The 22,679-nt window shown below is 38.2% G+C and overlaps 2 protein-coding genes across 7 annotated transcripts in view; both read right to left on the minus strand.

Annotated features, from left to right (window-relative positions):
* Positions 1-2,105, minus strand: part of TRIM37 (tripartite motif containing 37) — a 135,759-nt gene extending 133,654 nt beyond the window's left edge. For all 6 annotated transcript variants that reach the window (XR_006775576.2, XM_045773543.2, XM_087854549.1 and 3 more), the window contains exon 1: positions 1,651-2,105. Coding sequence is in view for 5 of the 6 variants with exons in the window: in XM_045773543.2 (XP_045629499.1) it covers positions 1,651-1,671 (21 nt within the window). In the remaining variant the exon portion in view is untranslated. The remainder of the gene's footprint in view (positions 1-1,650) is intronic.
* Positions 2,106-5,775: 3,670 nt separating this feature from the next.
* Positions 5,776-22,679, minus strand: part of SKA2 (spindle and kinetochore associated complex subunit 2) — a 30,899-nt gene continuing 13,995 nt past the window's right edge. Inside the window, exons 2-4 of the mRNA XM_045773327.1 lie at positions 18,848-18,934; positions 10,790-10,966; positions 5,776-6,416 (exon numbers count right to left, since the gene is read on the minus strand). Coding sequence (XP_045629283.1) covers positions 6,348-6,416; positions 10,790-10,966; positions 18,848-18,934 — 333 coding nt within the window. The 3' untranslated portion in view covers positions 5,776-6,347. The remainder of the gene's footprint in view (positions 6,417-10,789; positions 10,967-18,847; positions 18,935-22,679) is intronic.

A 22,679-nucleotide genomic window follows, 5' to 3' on the forward strand; every position in this document is an offset into this window, starting at 1 on the left:
AAGAATGCAGCTGTAGCCCAAATTTCAAAATATTAAATGACAGTTAACAACAAAAAAATTAACATTTAACATAGATTATAAGTCTCTAGAAATACTTCTTGAATTATTTGATACAGAAAAAATGCTTATGATGTATAACAGTAAAAAAATAAAGGTGGGGGCACCTGGGTGGCTCAGTCTGTTAAGCTTCTGCCTTTGGCTCAGGTCATGATCCCAGAGTCCTGGGATCTAGCCCTGCACTAGGCTCCCTGCTCAGCCGGGAGCCTGCTTTTCCCTCTCCCTCCGCTCCCCCTTGCTTCTGTCTGCGCTCTCTCTCTCTCTCTCTCAAATAAATAAAATCTTAAAAAAAAAAAAAAAAGAAAGAAAGAAAGAAAAGAAAAGGCGGACTATATGATTGAGTGAACAACATAAACTTTTTACTTGTCCTGCAATTTCCCCAAGGGGGGTGAATTGCTTTTAAAATTTGAAAAAAAACAAAAAAAGTTTAGAAAAGATACATATCCTAATGGTAGTATACTTTCACCAGGAGGGAAACTAATTCAGAATCCAGAAATCCGGGTTTCTGCCATGATGCTCCAACCAATTAGCTTATTTGAGCCTGAGATTCTGCCCCTATTGAGAATTTTAGTGGTAGCCCCATGAAGGCTTTGCGAAGAAGAAAAAACTAGGTAAATAGAAGAAACAGTGTTCTTTGCAAGCCTCAGATGAATCCATTTAGGAAGTAACTGACAAGAAAACAATTAAATGTAGGTTATTGTATATTTCCAGTTTATTTTTACCATACTCACATTTATTTTTACTACATCCCAAGAGAATTAAACGCTCCTAAACCAAGACGACGTTACGAAACCTTTATAACACTTTCGCACGAGGAATTAAGGAGAAAATTATTCATGAGTCTAATCATGACTCTGCAGAACAAGAAAGAACCTGTGAGATGCAGACGCTGGCGGGGGATGGACAATAACCACTCGTGAACTACTTTCAAGTACAGTGCCCAGTAATATAGTTGCCGCTTACCAAGGAGCAAGGATTCAGTATCAAGAAGGTTCAAAATTTGACAATTATTAAATAATTACGTCCAACAAGCATTCTTTATGTTCCTGGCCTTTATGCAAATATCCCAACCACTTGAAATCACAACTCACAAGAGTCAATTATAAAAGAATAGTTTGTTCTGGAAAATCACAAATAGGTCAATAAAAGTATATCTTCGTTCAATTTAAGAAAGGCAGAAGTCTGCAAAAGGTACCGGTGGGAGGAAATGATTCCATTTGGAGGGAGTTCTGGATCCCCGCATGAACTCGCAAGAACGGGTAGCGAGCGCACCGCATGTCTAATGAATTTGCAGTTTTGCTCTGCCCAGGCTGTAGTTTGCAAAAACCCTCTGGGAATGAGTACTGGTGCCAAGACATCCAGAAAACGTCCGGAGACGCACCACCTGACTTCGGGAACGGTCAGAACACAAGGCACCTGGTGGGCTGCAGACCGAACACGGCGTCCTTCGCACTCAGCCAGCCTTCACCACAGCGGCAGCGTCGGGGTGGGGGTGCCCTACTAGAGGGAAGACTCAGGCAGGGTGCCCCAGATAAAGAACGCTCAGCGGGTGGCGGAGGGAAACTAACCACCACCCTTCTCAACCCGCCTCACCTCCACGCTCTGTTCATCCATTGCCTCCGGCTCTCGGCGGGGACGTCGCCAACCCGCGGAGTCTGTGGTCGGACCTACTGGGCGCCGGCCCGAGGTCTCCAGGTCAAATCGCCGACGAGAACAGCCCGGCGTCCACGTCAGGGGGCTCCGACGACCGCCCCACTTGCGCGCCCCATCGCGTCGGGTTCGGCGCCAGCTACCCCCACTTCGCCATCTTTATCCGCGCACCCGCCCTAGGGCGCAGTGGGAGAGGCGAGCGGTGGCCACAGCTCCTTCCTCACCGCTAAGCCGCCAGCCAGCAACCGCGAGGCAGCCTCGCACCACGTGACACGGGCGCGCGCTTAGAGAACTGCGGCTAGAGCCCGGCGGCGCTGGTCTCCCGCGAAGAAAGTGCTGCAGGGAATTCGCAAACACCAACGGTAACCAGGGCAGCTGAAGGCGCGGCGGCTAGGGAAGGCGCGCTGCGCATGCGCGCAGGACGCAGCGTTAGGGGCGCGGAGTAGAGAGAGGCGGGCGCTTAGTTCCCGCGGTGCGGGGGCGCACACGAGATTTGGATGCTAGTTGCCGCAGGGCCGCGTGCCTTTGGCCCCAGTCTAGCGCAGGCGGCTGAGAGCTTGGCGCTTATGTCTGCGTTGCCCGAACGAAGATATACTTTTATTGACCCCCACTCCCCGGGAAGGGCAGCGCTCCACTGATCTCAAACTTTAGCGCGCCAAGGACTGGAACCACCTGAAGTGCTGGTAGCAAGCTGACTCCGCAGCCACACCCTTAGGTATTCAGACTCCGTGATTCTAGGGTGCTGTTCCACGAAATCAACGTCTTCGCTGATTTGGCCCGGTGGCTTGTGGCCCGCACCTTTGAGAAACCGTGGTGTATAGGATTCGTGGCTGGTGGTTCTTTCCCTGGAAGGAAGTCCAGGCTGTCAGGTTTTGAGCCGCCCCACTGACTCAAAGCTCCAGATTTTGTGAAGCTTAGAGCGGTATAGTTTCTCATCTCAGGGTTGGGAGAATGGAACCAAACTGTAGAGGTCAGATCCACACCACTCCACACTGCACCTCTTGCCGCTCGAGGTGAGCTGTCACTATGGGGCTACGGAAAGTGCAAGAAATGTGTTCAGCTTTCCTATGTTGGCGTCTTCTTTATACAATTTTCTGTCGTGGGAGGTCTAAAGATTACAGGAATTGAATGTGTGACAAAAAGGGCTTACATCAAATTCTTAATTTGTATTTAATTTTTCCTTTCTGATTTATTGCAAACTATTACACTTAACCCAATCTAGAGTGCATATGTAAGAAGAATCAACAATAACCTAGAAAGAAGTTCTTAAGTATCAAAGGATTTGGACTTTCTTATAGTGGGCAACAATTTCCTTTTTACTACGGGAGGCATGGACAGGAATGTAATTTAGTAAGATTAATCTGTGACTGAAAAGTTCTTTAACTAGACATTATTTATGGTCGTAATGTTTGCATGCCACCATTTGTACTAAAACGCCCTCAATTGTACACTTTAATAATGGTTAATGGTTGATTTTGCTACGTGAATTTTACCTGAATTAAAAATATTATTTGTGGAACACAGAATTGTACTTGGGATTCAAAGAGTAGTGAGAGGGGCACCTGGGTGGCTCAGTTGTTAAGCGCTTGCCTTTGGCTCAGGTCATGATCCCAGGGTCCTGGGATCCAGCCCCCCATCGGGCTCCCTGATGATCAGCCAGAAGCCTGCTTCTCCCTCTCCAACTCCCCCTGCTTGTGTTCCCTCTCTCGCTGTCTCTGTCAATAAATAAAATCTTAAAAAAAAAAAAAAGTAATGAGAAGTGAAAAAAATAACACAAATTACTACATGTGATAAATACTAAGTTCTTGTACTAATAGATATATTTGCCCAACCCAAAAGATGTTTAAATTTATTGCAGTAGTTCTTAATAGTGAAAAACTGGAAAACCTGTACAATTAGGGGTCATTGGTTGCAAACCACAAAGTCAGATTCTGGCTAACTCAAGCAAAAAAGAATTTAGTTGGAGGGATGCTAAGCTACCACATGGAGTTGGGAAACCTATGATCTGTTCCATCAGAATTCCTTAAGGGCCAACCTATCTGCCTTAACCCACCCCCACCCGGATAAATCTAACTTGTCTATTATACAGTGCCTATCAATGCCTATCGATAAGAAAATTGAAAAATCATGGTTAATCCATATATTGGATTACAGCTGTTCAAAAGAATAGATGTGTGTCATGAAAATATCCAAAATATATTTACAAGGGAAAAAACCTAAGTGCAGCTGCAGTACAATGTATGGTATCAGCTTATTTTTGTAAAAAAAATTATTTTTAATTTGTATATATGTACAAACATATGAGAAGACTGCAGATAATCTTTGAAGAATAGACATATTTTTTAATTTCCTAAAATAAATTTGTATTAAAATTAATTTCTCTTACAACTTAAGACATAAAAACACTATAGTCACATAGAAAATAATTACCCAGATGAGAAATAAAAGACCTAAATTAGGGTAGTAAGAGTGAAGATAAAGTGGAGGTTGGATACTATGAACATTTCAGAAAGATTTTATTGACTAAGAAGATAAAGGGATGCGAACTTTTTAATTCCAGGTAACAGAACAGTGGCCATTGACAAAATCAGTAAGTACTCTGGACATGATCAATTTGAATATTCAGGTAGACATTTTTATTGCAAATATGGATCTAGATCTAATGGAAGAAGTTATATTTGGGAATCACCCACAAAGAGTCAATAAATGAAGCTTGGGAAACAAATGAATATATACAGAAGTACACAGAGAACAGTTTTAAGGGGGCTGAGGGAAAGAACTAACATTTAGAAGACAACTATGAAGGAAGTCACAGAGGAAAAACTCCAGGAACATGTTATGACCTCTTTGTGATACTATTTTTTAATTCCACTAATCAACATCACATCCCAGAGCCATTCCAGGACAAAAACTTCCTTAATATTAACTGCCCAAGTACTGAAGAAAATGTTACTGAAGTGTGACTTATTTCTCTGATATTTGAAAAAGGGGGGGGTTTCTGTTCTTTAAATATTCAAACTACACAGTACAATTTCAACTGAAGCTACTCTCCCAACCCTGTTTATCACCTATTACAAGTTTGTCAATGGGCAAGTAAAATGCTCAAAACAAATTTTTAATTATATGAAAGTATAATTCAATAACCTGCAGAACTAACATTTGAAGCATTTTTCCTAGTCTTTTCAATGCCTCATTTTTATTACATATACAGAAACATTCACTGAAGGATTACTAATCAAACTCACACACTTTACCATTTCATTGTGCTTCCAGCCATCCTGACACACAGAAGTTAAGTGATTTGCTCAGGATCACATAGCTAGAATTTATTTATTTTTTTTTTTAAGATTTTATTTATTTATTTGACAGAGATAGAGACAGCCAGCGAGAGAGGGAACACAAGCAGGGGGAGTGGGAGAGGAAGAAGCAGGCTCATAGCAGAAGAGCCTGATGCGGGGCTCGATCCCATAACGCCGGGATCACGCCGAGCGTGATGACGCTCAACCACTGTGCCACCCAGGTGCCCCCACATAGCTAGAATTTAAAATCTGCTATTTACATCTCAGACTCCAAAGCCCAATCTTAATTACAAAACTGCAATCTCTGCTTCCCCTCCCCCCCCATTTAGCATAACTTCAGCATTTCCCAGAACATTAAAAGTAGTAAGTAACTGGCAGCTTCACCTCTTATTGTATGGATACACCATGATTTATTTTCCTATTTACCTGCCATTAGCCAGATATGCGTGTGTACTGCTAGTATAAATAACCCTGTGATTAACATCTTTGTATCAAGATCTGTCCCTATGATTACCTTATTGCCAATAGTTATTTAAAAATCATATTTAAAAATGAATAAGGAAATACACATACACACACACACACTGGCAAGTAGGAGTTGCCAGTGATCCTCTGACTTCAGTTTCTCAGCTTTCATATAGAATGAACAATTACAGTAATACAGGCTAAAGGAGAACAAAGGTAGTACTGATATACTATAGGGACAGTCTAAAACAGCATTTGAAAGCACAGTTCATGTTGCTCAACATTAGCAGGAAGAAGGAATAGGAAAAAAAAAAAGTGAGGCTATCACAGAAAAACCAAATTATAATTACTGAAGTTAGCTTTTGTGGAGGAGTATAGATCACATATATTAGCAGTCTCATCAATAATGTGACCATTATCTATAATCAAAATTTTCAAAAGTAAAATTATATACATATATATATAATTAATACAAATATTTTTTCTATCCTTTAATTTCCAAAGCATGCTCATTCACATCTGACTGATAGGACATATATCCTTTCATGATAGGCCAGGACATCCATGTTATCCCAATGACACAAAAACGGATGCCAAATAGAGTTATGTGACTTCCTTGCTTGAAATTATAAGACTGTGTGTGCATATATATTTTTAAATCTCTTTATTCCCATTCCATCCTTTTGGCTAAACTTCCTATACCTGCCCTTCTTATAGTACCCTCTCTTGTGAAAGCCATCATTATCCAGTCACCCCAATCAAATCTTCTTCTCCATCCCCCCACCTCTAGTCATCAAGTGCTAACAAGACATCTTCCTATATCTTTCTGGAATGGATCTCTTCTCCATCAGAATTCCCTTTTGCAAGTTCATTTCTTCAGAAGTCTGACATGAAAGATTTTAATTGCTCTGCCGCAGTTTTCTCTTCTTTACTCAGTGGTGACAGCTAGAAAGCAAATGACAAAATCTTTATTTCAAAATCTTTAAAACATGTTTAATTTAGTTAACTTCTGCTTTTTTATGTTTCCATAACGTCATACTATATCTGTGATCACAAATTTAGGAAGGCAGGGAAAAAACAGATATTTGGCTATCTATATACAAGGTACTTTTAATGTCTGAGCTTTCAAAGAACTTGCAATTAAGTTGAAGAAATAAGACCAATAAATCAAAGAGTTTAAGGACTGTAATTTAACAAAACTAAAGAAGTCACGTTTGAATGCCATATTCTAAAAGCATTTTGAAAAAGAAATGTGAACAAAATAGTCTGGAAGTTTCCTCAAAAGTGGAGACTTGAGCTAAATTTTGAAGGATGATGGAGATATTTTTAGCTGCAAGTAACAGGAACACATTTCAAAATGGATAAATAATAAGAAAATTTATTATCATTGCACAAAAAATACAGAAAATTTATTATCATTGCACAAAAAATACAGGACTGGCTTATTCAGCAGCTCAATGTAAAGACTCAGTTTTTTCCCCTTATCTAATATGCTTGCTGGTGGCTTTATTCTCAAGACATTGGAAAAATGGTCTGAGCAGTGCTAGGCATCACATCTATACACAATGTTTAGAAGAAGAGAAGTTTTCTTTTCCCACGGGTCTCTCAGCAGTGAGGAAACTCTTTTTTTTTTTTTTTTAATATTTTATTTATTTATTTATTTATTTGACAGAGAGAGAGACAGCCAGCGAGAGAGGGAACACAAGCAGGGGGAGTGGGAGAGGAAGAAGCAGGCTCCCAGCAGAGCGGGAGCCCGATGTGGGGCTCGATCCCAGAACACCAGGATCACGCCCTGAGCCAAAGGCAGACGCTTAACGACTGAGCCACCCAGGCACCCCAGCAGTGAGGAAACTATTAACTTCCTACTTCCAAACTTTCCCTCCTCACACGTCATACAGGTTACAAAGCCATTCCTGAACCAACATTAGTTAAAGGAAAATCCATTCCTCTTGCCAGATACAACCCCAGGAAGCTGAGGAAAGCACCAACTTTGCCTCAGGCACAAGTGAGGGATGGCACACTTACTCAAGAAAGTCGGTATCCTACTCGGCAGCAAGGGAGAACAGACGCTGAGAAAACAACCCAGCAGACAGTATCCACTAAAGCAGGGAGAAGCAAAAGCACAGGGACAAAGAAAAGCCAAAAGGAAGATTATAAAGGACTTCCATGTAGCACTAACCAACACGCTAGCTAAAACAAAGGGTTAATGGGGAAAGGAGGTACAACATGAAGAATCAAATAGTTACAACTCTGCCTAACTATATAGGTCATCTCTGGAGAGACTGCCATCTGGAACACACCATAGTCTCTAGAGCACCACTGTCCAGTAGAACTTTCTGTGATACTGAAAATATTCTGTATCTGTGCTGTCTAATCAGTAGATGAAGAAATGAATTTTTAATTTTATTTAATTACTTTAAATTTTAATTTATATAGCCACATGAGGCAATTGGGCTGCCCAGCTGGTTTGGCTAATTAAGCCAACATTTACCAAAAATGTTCACATGGATAAAATGAAAAACAATTATATGCCTTACTGCAACCCAAATTGTTACAGAATGTCCCTCTTTTTTTTCTTTTAAGATTTTATTTATTTATTTGAAAGAGACAGTGAGAGAGGGAACACATGCAGGGGGAGTGTGAGAGGGAGAAGCAGGCTTCCCAATGAGCAGGGAGCCCGATGTAGGGCTTGGTCCCAGCACCCTGGGATCGTGACCCAAGCTGAAGGCAGATGCTTAACGCTTAACGCTTAACGGCTGAGCCACCCATGCGCCCCCAGAATGTCCCTCTTCTATCTCAAAAACAGGAAATGGTTCTGGAAAGACTTTGTTTTCTGTGAATCCATGTTTCCCTTCGTGATAACTGTTCAAGAGATTTCAGACCATCTATTTCATAAACTTTCAAAGAATTTTTCCAGGAATTAGCCAATCCAAAGCTTGTAGAAAATTTTCTTCCTTAATAAAAATGTTTCAGAGCATCAGAGAAATATCACACATTCTTTGTTTTTTGTTTTTGAGAGAGAGAGAGTGTGTGCACAAGGGGGGGTAGAGAATCTTAAGAGGGGACATACCAATAAGAGCCCAAGGTGGGGAGCTCAGTCTCATGACCCTGGGATCACAAACTCAACCAAAGCCAAGAGTTGGATGCTTAACTGAATGTGCCACCCAGGCACCCCATTCTTTTTTTAATGCCTTTTGAATTTTGTTTTAGGGGTTTGTTTTGCTAATTTTTATTTTGGAACAAACCTGGTCTTTTTTTTTTTTTTTTTTTTTGTCTTTTGGTGGTCAGCTTTATAATTAAGTATATTCAAACCTTAACATCTTAGGGTGCCTGGATGGCTTAGTCAGTTCAGCATCCGACTCAATTTTGGCTCAGGTCATGATTTCCAGGAGGAGGGAGGATGGAGCCCAGCATTCCCTCTGCCCCTTTCCCTGCTCACACACTCTCTCACTCTCTAAAATAAAAATAAATATACCTTAATGTCTTCATATTAACTAAAAAAGATAAGGAAATTAATATGTATTCCCTTCATTTCACCTCCTTTTCTGTTCTCATCTCCCTATTTTTTAGTATTATCAATCCACGTGCTATTTTTGAATATTATCAATTCAAATATATTTTCTATCATTGCAAGTGAAAAACCATGCACCTTGATAAAGATCATAGCAAGATAATACCTGAGCAGCTTTACTTTCTATTTGCTTTCTGTCATCTATACATAAACAAAGCACCATTTGCCCTAAATAGGCTTATCCAATTCTTGTTCTTCATGTTCCCAAAATAATTTTAAAGGCCCTTTTGGTTATTTTAGAAAATTTCAGAAGCCTGGACTTAAATCTAGCCTTTGGCTTTCTTAAGTATTCTCACAGTTCTGTCCCTATGACTGATACACCTCATTTTATACTTCCGTTATGAGGTCTACCTTACATGTCCTTTAAACTCTGAGCTCGGGTGCTTAGGCGGCTCAGTCAGTTAAGTGTCTGCATTTGACTCAGGTCATGATCCTAGGGTCCTGGGATCAAATGCTGCTTCACTGCTTCAGGCTCCCTGCTCAGCGGGGAGTCTGCTTCTCCCTCTGCCTGCCGCTCCCGCTTCTTGTGCTCTCTCTCTCTCTAAATATATATATCTAAATATCATGTATGCATGCCCATAGCAGATAGCTTTTGTGGAATGCCCAGATACAGTTCCTCAATACAGCACTCTAAGAAGCTATTACCAGTTAATTGATTAGAGCTGACACCAGAAATAACCTATTGGCCATCTTTCGTTCATATGATTAAGCCCTACTCTGATTCCAGCTACATACACGCTATCTTTTCTTTTGAAAGCCCTCAACTTTGCCTTAATAGTAAATGAAAATTTTACCAAATCCTTCACTAGGCTATTTAAGATCACACTGCCTAGGTCAGTAGGTCACATTGGTTTTTTTTAACTCCATCATATCTGAAGAGTTTTACACAATCAATGATAGAGGCTCACAATTACAAGGATTTTCACATGAAATCAGAAGGGGATGGGGAATGGAGGGAGAGAATGAAAGTCAGGCTTACCCAAGCTCACCAGCCCAATTTAATAAAAGAAAACTAAAACACTGATAGAGATGCTTTCCACATTTCTCAGTTCACTAGTTCTTACAGGAACTACAAAACTGGTAGATTTAATAACCATTAGCAAGTTTTCTCTTCTAACATGACTATATAATCCAAGATAGCACACCTCTTTATTAACCATGTCAAGTCCACATGCTTATTTTTTTTAATTTTTTAAAAAGGATTTTATTAATTTATTTGAGAGAAAGGGAGAGAGAGAACACAAGTGCAGGGGGAGGGGCAGAGAGACAAGCAGACCCCATGTAATGTGGGGCTCGATACAGGGCTCAATTCCAGGATCCTGAGATTATGACCTGAACAAAGGTCAGATGCTTAACCAACTGAGCCACCCAGGTGCCCCCACATGCTTATCTTAAAACAAAAGAGCTGTTATACTTCAGGAATCAAGAAAATCTTATTTCTAGCAACAGTTCAAACTGACTGCTGAATCTCAAAAGTTAATGGGGATTTATCTTTCAAAAAGACACTCTGAATTGGGGTGCCTGAGTGGCTCAGTCGGTTGGGTGTCTGCCTTTGGCTCGGGTCATCATCCCAGGGTACTGGGATGAGCCCTGCATCAGGCTCCCTGCTCAGTGGGGAGTCTGTTTCTCCCTCTCCTTCTGTTGCTCCCCCTGCTTGTGTGCTCTCTCTGACAAATAAATAAAATCTTTAAAAAAACAAAAAAAAAACAAAACTCTATAAATCCAACTTGTCAATTGAAACCATTACCTCCAGGTCTGTTTGTTTTTGTAGTTCTTGTATCACGGTCATAGTCTTATTGACAGTAGCACAAATGCGGTTCTTAGTCTCTTTCTGCTCTGCAGCAATTGGTTTAAAGCGTGCATGCAAAGTTTGATATCGAGACTTTATTGCTGACAATTCCTTTAAGAGTGTAACTGGATTTTTCTATATCAGGAAAAAAATATATATATGTATATTAAATCATGAAAAGGAAAAATTAAGCTTCTTTTAAGAATTAAAATATATACAAAAAAAAGAATTAAAATATATACAACACCATCCAGTTAATTCTACCATCCATTTAACTGAACATAATATTTAATTATGCAACTCTGTAACAGAGGATGGGAGGAGGGGAAAAAAGAAGTATAAAACTAGATCCTATTCTCAAGGAAATTTAAGCTTAGTTACAGAAATAACCCACACATGCACACAAAACAGCAATATTTAAATAAGCAAATAAGGTCACATTAGAAAAAAAAATAACATAAGATACATAACATTTGATAAATATTTCACAATAATTACATGGTATTTTAACAATACAATTCTAAATACTATTCAGAAGGTGATTAAAGGAACTATTTTGACTTGTTCTTAAAGAATAAGATAATTTAAAACTATTTATCATAAAATTCTTAAACATACTGTCATAGGGCTAAAGTATGCAGAAGTACCAATTAATTGACCTCACTATACAAATTCATGCCAACTCAAGCAACATTATAAGTTACATTGGTTTTTCAAATTCATTTTAGAATATAAATAATCACTATTCCATAAAAGACATTTGTAAAGGGTCCTTTCTGCCACTTGGTAATTTTCATTCCCAGATGGTTCCTTAGCAAACCCCGTAATACTCACTATTCCAAACATTCTCCACCCCTCCAATTCCCATGCACTCCTTCTTGACACAAGACCTCATCAACTACTATACCAAGAAAACAGAAACACCTAATAGAAACTCCATCTTCCTGCCTTTTCAACCAAAAAGGAAAACATCTATGGACATTCTCATCCCTGCTCAGCCCATAGCACTACCACTATTATTGTTGTTTCATCTCCAAATCCTCCAGAACCTTCAATTTCCTTTATTTCTATAACCTTTTCAATATCTCCCTTTGCTTTTTTTTTCTTTTGAAGTTTTTATTTATTTATTTTTAATAATCTCTACATCCAATCTGGGGCTTGAACTAACAACCCTGAGACTGAGACTCACGTGCTCCTCAGACTGAGCCAGCCAGGCACCCCACAACATCTCCCTTTGTATAGACTTCAAATATGAATAGATCTTCCCTATGCTGGGGGGAAATTAACTCCTTCTCTTGACTCTGTTGTCACTTCAAAACCAGTTTCATTCTTCTCACTCCATCTCCACCAACCTTCTAGGTCCTATGATAATATACTTCCCCAATTTAACACTCCATACACTACTATCTTTTGCCAAATTATTGTAAACAATCAAAAGGTAGGCTTGCCAAATAGCATATAATTTTGATACCCCTCCTTAGACCGCCTCTCTTATTTCCTTCTTGTTCCTATCTTCTTAAAATGGACTCTTGATTTCTATAAAACTATACTATCTTGGTTAGCCTCCTACTCTTCAGATTATCTCCAGAGGCCCTATCTCACGGCTGTAGCAGAGACTTAATTTATGGCCCTCTATTCCCTGTTTCCTTGGTGATTTTTCTTTAAGTTTCTGGTGATAGAAATAGTAAATAAAGATGATTCTCACATGAAGGGAAAAAGAAGAGAAAATCTAACTTAAAGACTGTTGAAATAATTCTGCAAGGAGTGATCAAGAAGTATAGCATGAGCAATAGAAGTAGGAAAGGAACAAAAGAGAGACCCCATGAAAACATTTAAAAGATCTTAGTTGTATATTTGATATGGGCAAAGGAATAACAGATGACACCAATTGTATCGCACGGTATATAAAGGAATGTGTATATCAGATGCCTTCTTGGGTATCTACTCAGTGTATGCCCCAATGATATTGAGACCTCTGAACCTCAGAGCTATATTTCCCAACATGTTTCTAGATGCTAGACATTGTATTGGATGAACGAAATACAGTAGAAACTGAAAAATACAGTCCAAAAAAGTCCGAAAAGATAGGGGGTGGGAAACACAAAAATGAAAAGAGGAAAGAAAAGATAAGAAAAATGGAGAATAGATCCAGGAGGTTCAATATCTCACTGATGGGAAAAAACACAGAAGAGGTTTTCCTCTGAATATTCTTTTCTTATGAATATAAAACGTAAGTAAAGTTATGAGATTTCAAATGAATGAGAAGACCTATACCATAACCATAAAATGACCATAAAATTTTATAGCATGGATAAAATATTCTGAAATTTCTAAGAAAGATGGATTCAGGAAGGGGGGAGGGTAAAATAAGAAGAGAAACACAATTAGAATGGCATCAATTTCTCAACAGGAACACTGGAAGCTAAAAAAAAAAAAAAACACAAAACAATGATGTTAAAATTAAGAGAAAATAATCTCATCTGAAAATCCATACTCAACCAACCATCCATCAACTAAAAGATTAATAAAGGTTAAATAAAGGCATTTCCAAACAGTCAATATCTCAAAAAGTTAGCTTTCTATGTACTCTTCCTCAGGATATGCTTCACCTGATCAATGAAATGAACCAAGAAAGAGTGAGACATGTGATCCAAACCAGGAGTAAAGCAAAGGGAATTACTGAAATAATGGTAAAGAAATCCCAGAAGCACAGCCACACAGGAGATCTATAGAGCAGGATACATAGCACTGGGAGGCATGTGAAAGAAAATGAAACTCAGGGATCATGTGATGTGTCTGACAACGTTGACAAGAGTTTTACAGTTCTGTTAGAAAAGTCTGACGTTAGGGTCCTTGGGTGGCTCAGTCAGTTGAGCGTCCGACTCTTGACTTTGGCTCAAGTCATAATAATCTGGGTCCTGAGATCAAGCCCTACATTGGGCTCTGTGCTCACCTGGGAGTCTGCTTGAGATTCTCCCCCTCTCCTCCTACCCCTCCCTTGGCTTGCACACTCTCCTTCTTGAATAAATAAATCAATCTTAAAAAAAAAAAGTCTGACTGAAATAATGATACATGCATAGAAAAACTAAGCAAGTTGAAGTGAAAAAAAGAAAAACAATTATTAGCTCCAGAAAAACAAATTGTATAAAAAAGGAAAAGCAAACATAGTAAACTGATAAAAGCAATATTGCACAGCAATATTTGCACAATAACTGCTATGGTCTGAATATATTTCTCCAAAATTCATTTTTTTTTATTTCTTTTAAGTTTACTTTTTTTTAGTAATCTCCACACCCAACATGGGGCTTGAACTCATTATCCTGAGATCAAGAGTCATACGCTCTTCTCACTGAGCCAGTGTCAAAACCATTTGTTGAAACCTAACCTCCAAAGTGATATAATTAGGAGATGAGTTGTTTGGGAGGTGATTACATCATAAGGGCAGAGCCACCATAAATGAGATAAGTACTCTGATGGAAGAGGCCCCAGAGAGATCATCCCATTCTGCTATGAGCGTACAACAAAAAGTCTGTGACCCAGAAGAGGGCCCTAACCTATCTATGCTGGCACCCTGATCACAGACTTCCAACTTCCAGAACTGTGAAATTAACTTTCTGTAGTTTATAAGGTACCTAGTCTGTAGTATTTTGTTACAGCAGCCCAGGTGGACTGAATATGGATATAACAAGAAATTGTGAAGATGGCAGTAAGTACGGGTAGTATTTAATCTTTATCTTCCATAACAAGAAGTTATTTTAATAACAACAGCTAAAATATAGTGCATACTCTGGACCAAACTGTTCTAAATACATTATATATATTACTACTTTATATCTATGAGCAGATAGTAATATCCCCATTTTGTAGACAAAGAAACTAAGGACAGAGGTTAACTGATTTGCATAAATCACAATGCAGATCTCGGATTTGAACTAGAATACCCAGTATCCAGGAATTCAATTTCAGATGGGGGGTGGGGAGGATAGCAGCACAAGCATACTATTTAGAAATATGGAAGCGAATACAAGAAGATGCCGAAATAAAGTGGTGACCTAATTGGGGGTGGTAAAGTATGAAACAAGGAGTTACTCTTTAACTATATGCTTTATACTTCTGTGACTTTTCAAACTATTTACAAAAATTAATTTGACAAAAATAAAGGTTTAAAGTTGGGAGGCAAATTGGTATGAGGGTAGAGGAGATCAACTGTGAGGTGATAGTAGATTATGCAAATATAAATGACCTTATACATATCTAGAATGGAGCTCAGTTGTGAACTTCCCAGAGACCTATACATATAAATCAGAAGAATGATGAATTCCCCAAATACAAATTCATAGGAAAAAAAAAATGTGACAAGAAATAAATTCATAGGAAAGAAATGTGGCCAGTATACAAATCCTTCATGATCTACCAATCTAGGAAAAGAAAGAATTGTTGAACAAGGCATAAGGAATAAATAGCCACAGAGCTAAGAGTTAGGATAGGGTAATTAGGCAATTACTATACAACATATTGTTGTGACATTAACTGGATCTAATAAACCTGATATGGCAATGATGAATTCAGGATAACTAGATTTTACAACTAACCACCAGACCACAGAAAAAAGGACTGTGCACATAGATTGCTTTGTTTGAGTGACTGGCTTCTCAGGAGCCGCTGTGTTCTTTTATTATGTTAGTGTCTGTAAACCAGCTGCACTTTATGTAATTTTGTGCCTGTAACACTTCAATTCCTTAGGGTTTTATTTATTATAAGTGGGTGATCATTTATGATAGGTCATAAGAATATACAAAATGTGCTTGGGTAATGATAGTGCTAGTGATGAGGGAAAAGAAAAAACCAACACGGGGGCACTCTCTCTCTCTCAAATACATAAAATCTTTAAAAAAAAAAAAAAAAAACTCTCTCCTTCTCTTTCTGCTCTCATTCTCTCTCTCTAATAAATAAATCAATCTTAAAAACAAATAAATAAAAAACTCCCACCAAAGTCCAAGACCAGATGGATTCACAGGTGAATGTACCAAACATTTAAAGAGTTAATACCTATTTTCCTCAAACTATTCCAAACAACAGAAGAAGCAAAGCTTCCAAATACATTCTACAAGGCAAAATCTACCTTGATACCAAAACCAAACAAAAACACTACAAAAAACAATGAACGCTACAGGCCAATATCCCTGAAGAACATAGATGGAAAAATCCTCAACAACGTATCAAAAACCACATTCAAAAGTATATTAAAAGGATTATTCACCAATCAAATAGTATTTATTCCAGGGATGCAAGGATGGTTCAATATCTGCAAATGAATCAATGTGATATACCAAATTAACCAAATGAAGGAGAAAAATCATATCATCATCTCAATATTACAGAAAAAGCATATTGTATATTACAACATTCACCATCCATTCATGATAAAAACTCAACAAAGTGAGTTTAGAGGGAACATACGTCAACATAATAAAGAGCATATATGACAAACCCACAGCTAACATCATACTCAATGGTGAAAAACTGAGAGCTTTTCCTCTAAGCTCAGAAACAAGACAAGGATGTCCACACTTGCCACTTTTATTCAACATAGTACTGAAAGTCCTAAACACAGCAGACAATAAATAAATAAATAAATAAATAAATAAATAAATAAATAAATAAATAAATGGCATCCAAATTGGAAGAAGTAAAATATCATTTGCAAATGACATACGTTCCACCAAGAAACTATTGGAAGTAATAATTCAATGAAGTTGAAGGACACAAAATTAATACAGAGAAATCTATTGCATTTCTATATACTTACAATGAAACAGCAGAAAGAGAAATAAAGAAAACAATTCCAGGCGCACCTGGATGGCTCAGTGGGTTAAGCATCCAACTCATGATTTCAGCTCAGGTCATGATCTCATGCATCACGAGACTGACATACAAATGGCCAACAGACACATGAAAAAATCCTCAATATCACTAATTATCAGAGAAATGCAAATCAAAACTGCAACAAGACAACACCTTACACCTATCAAATTGGCCAGCATCAAAAAGACAAGAGGGGCACCTGGGTGGCTCAGTCAGTTAAGCATCTGGCTTCAACTCAGATCATGATCCCAGAGTCCTGAGATCAAGCCTCAGGCCAGGTTCCCTGTTCAGCAGGAGAGTCTGCTTCTCCCTCTCTCTCTGCCCCTACCCCCACTTGTGCTCACTCTCTCTCAAATAAATAAATAAAACCTTAAAAAAAAAAAAAAGACAAGAAATAACAAGTGTTGGTGTGGAAGTAGAGAAAAAGGAACCTTCATGCACTGCTGGTGGAAATGCAAATTGGTGCAACCACTGTCAAAAACAGTATGGAGGTTCCTCAAAAAACTGAAAATAGAAATACCATATGATCCAATAATTCCACTACTACTGGGCATTTACCCAAAGAAAATAAACACACACATACACAAAAGAAAGCAAAAACACTTTTTGAAAAGATGTATGCATACCTATGTTTATTATAGCATTACTTACAATAGCCAAGATATAGAAGCAACCTAAGTGTCCACCGATAGATGAATGGATAAAGAAATGTAGTATATACGTACAATGGAATATTATTCAACCATGAAAAGAATGAGAGCTTGTCATTTGGAACAACAGGGCTGGACCTGGAGGGTATTACGCCCAAACAAAATAGGTCAGACATAGAAAGATAAATACCATATGATTTTGCTTATATGTAGAATCTAAAAAACAAAACAAATGAACAAACAAAGCAGAAACAGAATGAGAACAAACTGGTAGTTGCCCAGGGGAGGGGAATGAGGGGGTGAGCAAAAAGGATGAGGGCAGTACATGGTATAGGCTTCCAGTTATGGAATGAAAAAATCATGGGATGAAATGTACAGCATAGGGAATACAGTCAATTGTATTGCTACGGTATTGTTATAGTGTTATATGGTGAGAGATGGTAGTAGCTACAGTTGTGGTGAGCATAGAGTAATGTATAGAGTTGTCCAATCACTATATTGTACACCTGAAACTAATGTAACATTGTGTATCAACTATACTTGAATTAAAAGACAATGTTGTTACAGGGGCATGAGGAGGGAAAAACACATTATTTTAATTTGTACTTCTACCAAATCCAAAATAATTCTTAAGTACATAAAACGTTTCTCAAAACTATATTTCTTATCTGCTGTCAAAGATAAACAGTAATGACATAAGTAGTCAATTAATGTTAACAGACAATGCTTAACAATTATTTGCTTTAAAAAAAATTGTTGGGGTGCCTGGGAGGCTCAGTCAAATGTCCAACTCTTGGTTTCGACACAAGTCATGATTTTAGAGTTGTGGAATCAAGCCCCGTATGGGGCTCCATGCTCAGCAGAGAGTCTACTTAAGGATCTCTCTCCTCTCCCTCTCTCTCTCTCTGCCTTTCCCCCAGCTCTCTCGCTCTCTCTCAAATAAAGAAATCTTTTGAAAAAATTTGTTTTTATCTCCATGGGCATGTGTACATGTAGTTATAATTTTTATAAATGGAGTTAATATTTCTTTTTTTTTTTTTCTGGAAGTCTGGAGTTAATATTTCTAATCAATCTAAAGTTAGAATAACTAAGCATATAATTTTATGCAAAAATCATAGTTCCTATAACAAATTTATAGTATATCATCATCTTCCTCAGAGTATCACGACTGCCATGGTTTCTCCCTTCTTCTTTAACAACTCCTCTACAGATATCTATATTCTCTTTCAGAATTTCAGAGGCTTCCATAGTGGTTTGTACCCTTGGATTCAATAATTCTTGATTAAGCATTAAAAAAACTAAAGAGTAGCCACAAATTTCCTTGACTATGGGTTTAATCTCTCTACTACGCTGTGACCAAGCTTCCAAACACAAAAATATTTTAAGATTCTATAAATTTAGTATTTATTAATTTAACTTATAATATACTACTATTAGAAATACTATCAGAAAATCTTTTAATAAAATAATCTGTTAGAAATAGATTTCTTTGGCGGATTACCTTGCCTTCTGTATCAGGATGATTAGTCTTGATTTCATATTCCAGCCTGTACTGAATGTAATCCAGATCAGAGTCAGCTTTCTGGAACTAAAGATCAGCACAAATAATTTTTTTGTGAACCAAAAGACATATTAATAAACATGATACTGTTAACTATTCTTTCTTTTTTCCTTTTATTTTTTAGTATTTCAATAATGTGAAATATACTAATTTTGGAAATATGGAAATAGAAAAGTATATAAAACCTCCATCATCTGTAATACCCATGCTCTATTAAAAATTTAAAAACGAGTTAATATTTTGAAAGTTGTTTCTCTTGCATCTCTTAAAATTAAGACACCAAGCAACCACGGTCACATATTAAAACAAGAACTAACAATGGTTTCCAAAATTCCCAGGCTTGACACTCTTATCAGTGAGGCAGCGTTTTTCTACCTTTGGTAGAAAATGTTCAAGCTAAAACACAGAACAAATTTGTTTTCAGGGATACCTGCAATTTTACCATTATCTGCAACCCCATTAAACAAAGAACTACAAGTATTTCCCACACAGACCAAAATTAGAGAACTTAAAGAGACGTGAATTATACGTGGAAAGCTACATACACTACAGGAATAGCAGTCTAAATTACCCGTGTACTGAGGTCCCAGCATGGGACCTTGATCTGCAGTAAACCCCAAAGGGAGAAAAAAAGGGAAAAACTGCCACAGGCTGTAAAATACGTGTGTGCATACATACAGAAAAGTAGGAAAGGCTATAGATCAAAGTGTTAAAAGCGGTGTATCTCTAAAAGTGGTATAAAGTACTCTTAATTTTTGGAAATTCTGCATCTTTTACATAATCTTAAACATGTGTTACCTTGAATTTATCAGGGAAACAACCATGGTCCTTTGAGTTTACTATGGAAAGCAAAACAGGGTTTCCTCAGGGATGGTCTCCCCATTCCTAGCTGACAACCAAGAAGACTGCTTTGGGGAGAGGGTTCAGACTTTACCATGGGCTTAGGCTCTGGACTAAATATTTGTTCTTGAAATTTTGAAGCCTTAGTGGAAAGAACAAAAGCCAGCAAAAACTGTTATAAGTAGTTACCAGGTCTAATGAGAAATGACATACAGATACTTTTCGTTATACAAAAGGTAAACCAAGAGTTCTACTTTGGAGGGTAGAGTAAAACAAAATGGCTCTCAGAAGTTAAAATGAAGTCAGAAGCTGTCAAATTGAACAGAGTATTAGAGATACACTAAAGCTTCTATCTCCAATAATTTCTCTCATTACTGGCCTAAATTAGAACGGAATGCTTTGTGATTACCAAAATTCTATCTTTATAACGAAATACTTTTGGAATAGAAACTGAAGAAAAAGAGAAAGTCAGTTTTTATTTTTAATTTTTTCTAAGAATCTGTATCTGATTTGCATCTCTAACAGCAGAGAGTTGCTGTGAACCAGAAAAACAAATATAGAAGTTCTTAATTAAAAACAGTACTTAAAAACAAAACAAAACAAAACAAAATGGTACTTAAAATGTTTTTCAGAAAAGGGCACCTGGTGTTGAGTGTTCAACTCTTGGTTTCGGCTCAGGTCATGATCTCAGGGTTGTGGAATCCAGCCCTGAGTGGGGCTCTGAACTCGGCATGGATTCTCTCCCTCTCCCTCTGCACCCCCCGCCTAAAAATAAAATAAATAAATAAAATCTTCTTTTAAAAATGTTTTTCAAAAATGAAGGCTTTTCGTTTGCTCATGTAATTGTTAGATTAGATGCTATGATTAAATTATCCAATAATTAGACTTCATTAAGCAGACTAATAATTACTACATATGTAGTCAGTTAAGTGTCTGACTTCCACTCAGGTCATGATCCCAGGTTCCTGGGATCAAGCCCCAAGTTGGACTCCCTGCTCAGAATGCTTCTGCCTCTACCCTTCCCCCCTCCTCGTGATCTCTCTCTCAAATAAATAAAATCTCTAAAAAATTAAAAATTAAGGGGCGCATGGGTGGCTCAGCCATTAAGTGTCTGCCTTCACCTCAGGTCATGATCCCAGGGTTCTGGGATCCAGCCCTGCATCAGGCTCCGTGCTCAACAGGAAGCCTGCTTCTCCCTCTCACAATCCCCTTGCTTGTGTTCTCTCTCTCGCTGTCTCTCTCTGTCAAATAAATAAATAAAATATTTTTTAAAAATTAAAAATTAAAAAAATAATTACTACATATGTATGTGTACATATATAAAGAAAATTCCTGGGGCACTGGACTGGCTCAGTCAGTGGAGCATGCGACTCTTGATCTCAAGGGTCCTGAGTTCAAGCCCCACATTGGGCATGGAGCCTACTTAAAAGAAAAAAAATTTTAAGTAAAAAAATTAAAAGAAAGAAAATTCCTGTTGGCATAATTTCCCATGTTGGAATACGCTCAGGGATTAACACTGCCTTTACATAAAAATGGCATAGAAACCTATATTAACATTTGGATGGAGAGTATGGGGAAAGGGACAAGGGAGAGGGCAAATCAAATTATTAAACAAAGACTATGCATTCAAGACTTGAATTGTTTAATTATTGAAAAAGACTGCAATTCCACAGCTTTTTATATAATTCGAGACGTTATTTAACAGTCTAAAGCATAAGTTTTTAAAAAGATTTTATTTTTGGGGCGCCTGGGTAGCTCAGTCGTTAAGTGTCTGCCTTCGGCTCAGGGCGTGATCCTGGAGTCCTGGGATCGAGCCCCACATCAGGCTCCTCTGCTGGGAGCCTGCTTCTTCCTCTCCCACTTCCCCTGCTTGTGTTCCCTCTCTCGCTGGCTGTCTCTCTCTGTCAAATAAATAAATAAATAAAATCTTTAAAAAAAAAAAAAAAGATTTTATTTTTAAGTAATTTCTGCAGCCTATGTGGGGCTCAAATTCAACAGTGAGATAAAGAGTTGCGTGTTCAGGGCACCTGGGAGGCTCAGTCAGTTGAGCATCTGACTCTTTATTGCGACATGATCTCAGGGTCATGGGATCACACACACACCACCACCACCACCACCACCTCCCCACCCCTCCACCCCCCACCCCCGTGCCTTGAGCTCCACACTCAGCAGGTAGTCTGCTGAATTCTCTTTCCTTCTCCCTCTGCCCCTCCCTCCCACCCTAAAATAAATAAATCTTTAAAAAAAATTTTTTTTTAACGGGCAGAATAGGGGCATCTGGGTGACTCAGTCAGTTAAGGGTCTGCCTTTGGCTCAGGTCATGATCCCAAAGTCCTGGGATCAAGCCCCGCATCAGGCTCCCTGCTCAGCAGGGAGTCTGCTTCTCCCTCTCCGGCTGCCCCTCCCCCCTGCTTATGCTTTCTCTCTCAAATAAATAAATAAAATCTTTTATATATAAAAGAATGGAATATTATTTGGCCATAAAAAAGAATGAAATCTTGCCACTTCCATCAACATGGACAGAGCTAGAGTATAATGCTAAGTGAAATAAGCCAGTGAGAGAAAGACAAATACCATATGATTTCACTTGTATGTGGAATTTAAGAAACAAAATAAATGAACAAAGGGAAAAAAGAGAGAGAGAGAAACCAAAAAACATACTCAATTATAGAGAGCAAACAGATGGTTACCAGAGGGGAGTGAGGGGGATGGGTGAAATAGGTGAAGGGTATTAAGAGTACACTTTTATCCTGAAGAGCACTGAGTAAAACACGGAACTGATGAATCACTATATTTTACACCTGAAAGTAATACAAACCTGTATGTTAACTACACTGGAATTCAAAAAACAAACAAACAGAATCTCTATTCTAGGAGCCCTTAACTTATTTATGAAACAAATTCTTAAACCTCTGTGTGTGTGTGTTTGTGT

Source organism: Ursus americanus, chromosome 23, assembly GCF_024610735.1.
Source record: "Ursus americanus isolate L20-20 chromosome 23, mUrsAme1.1.p, whole genome shotgun sequence".
Classification (NCBI taxonomy): Eukaryota; Metazoa; Chordata; class Mammalia; order Carnivora; family Ursidae; genus Ursus; species Ursus americanus.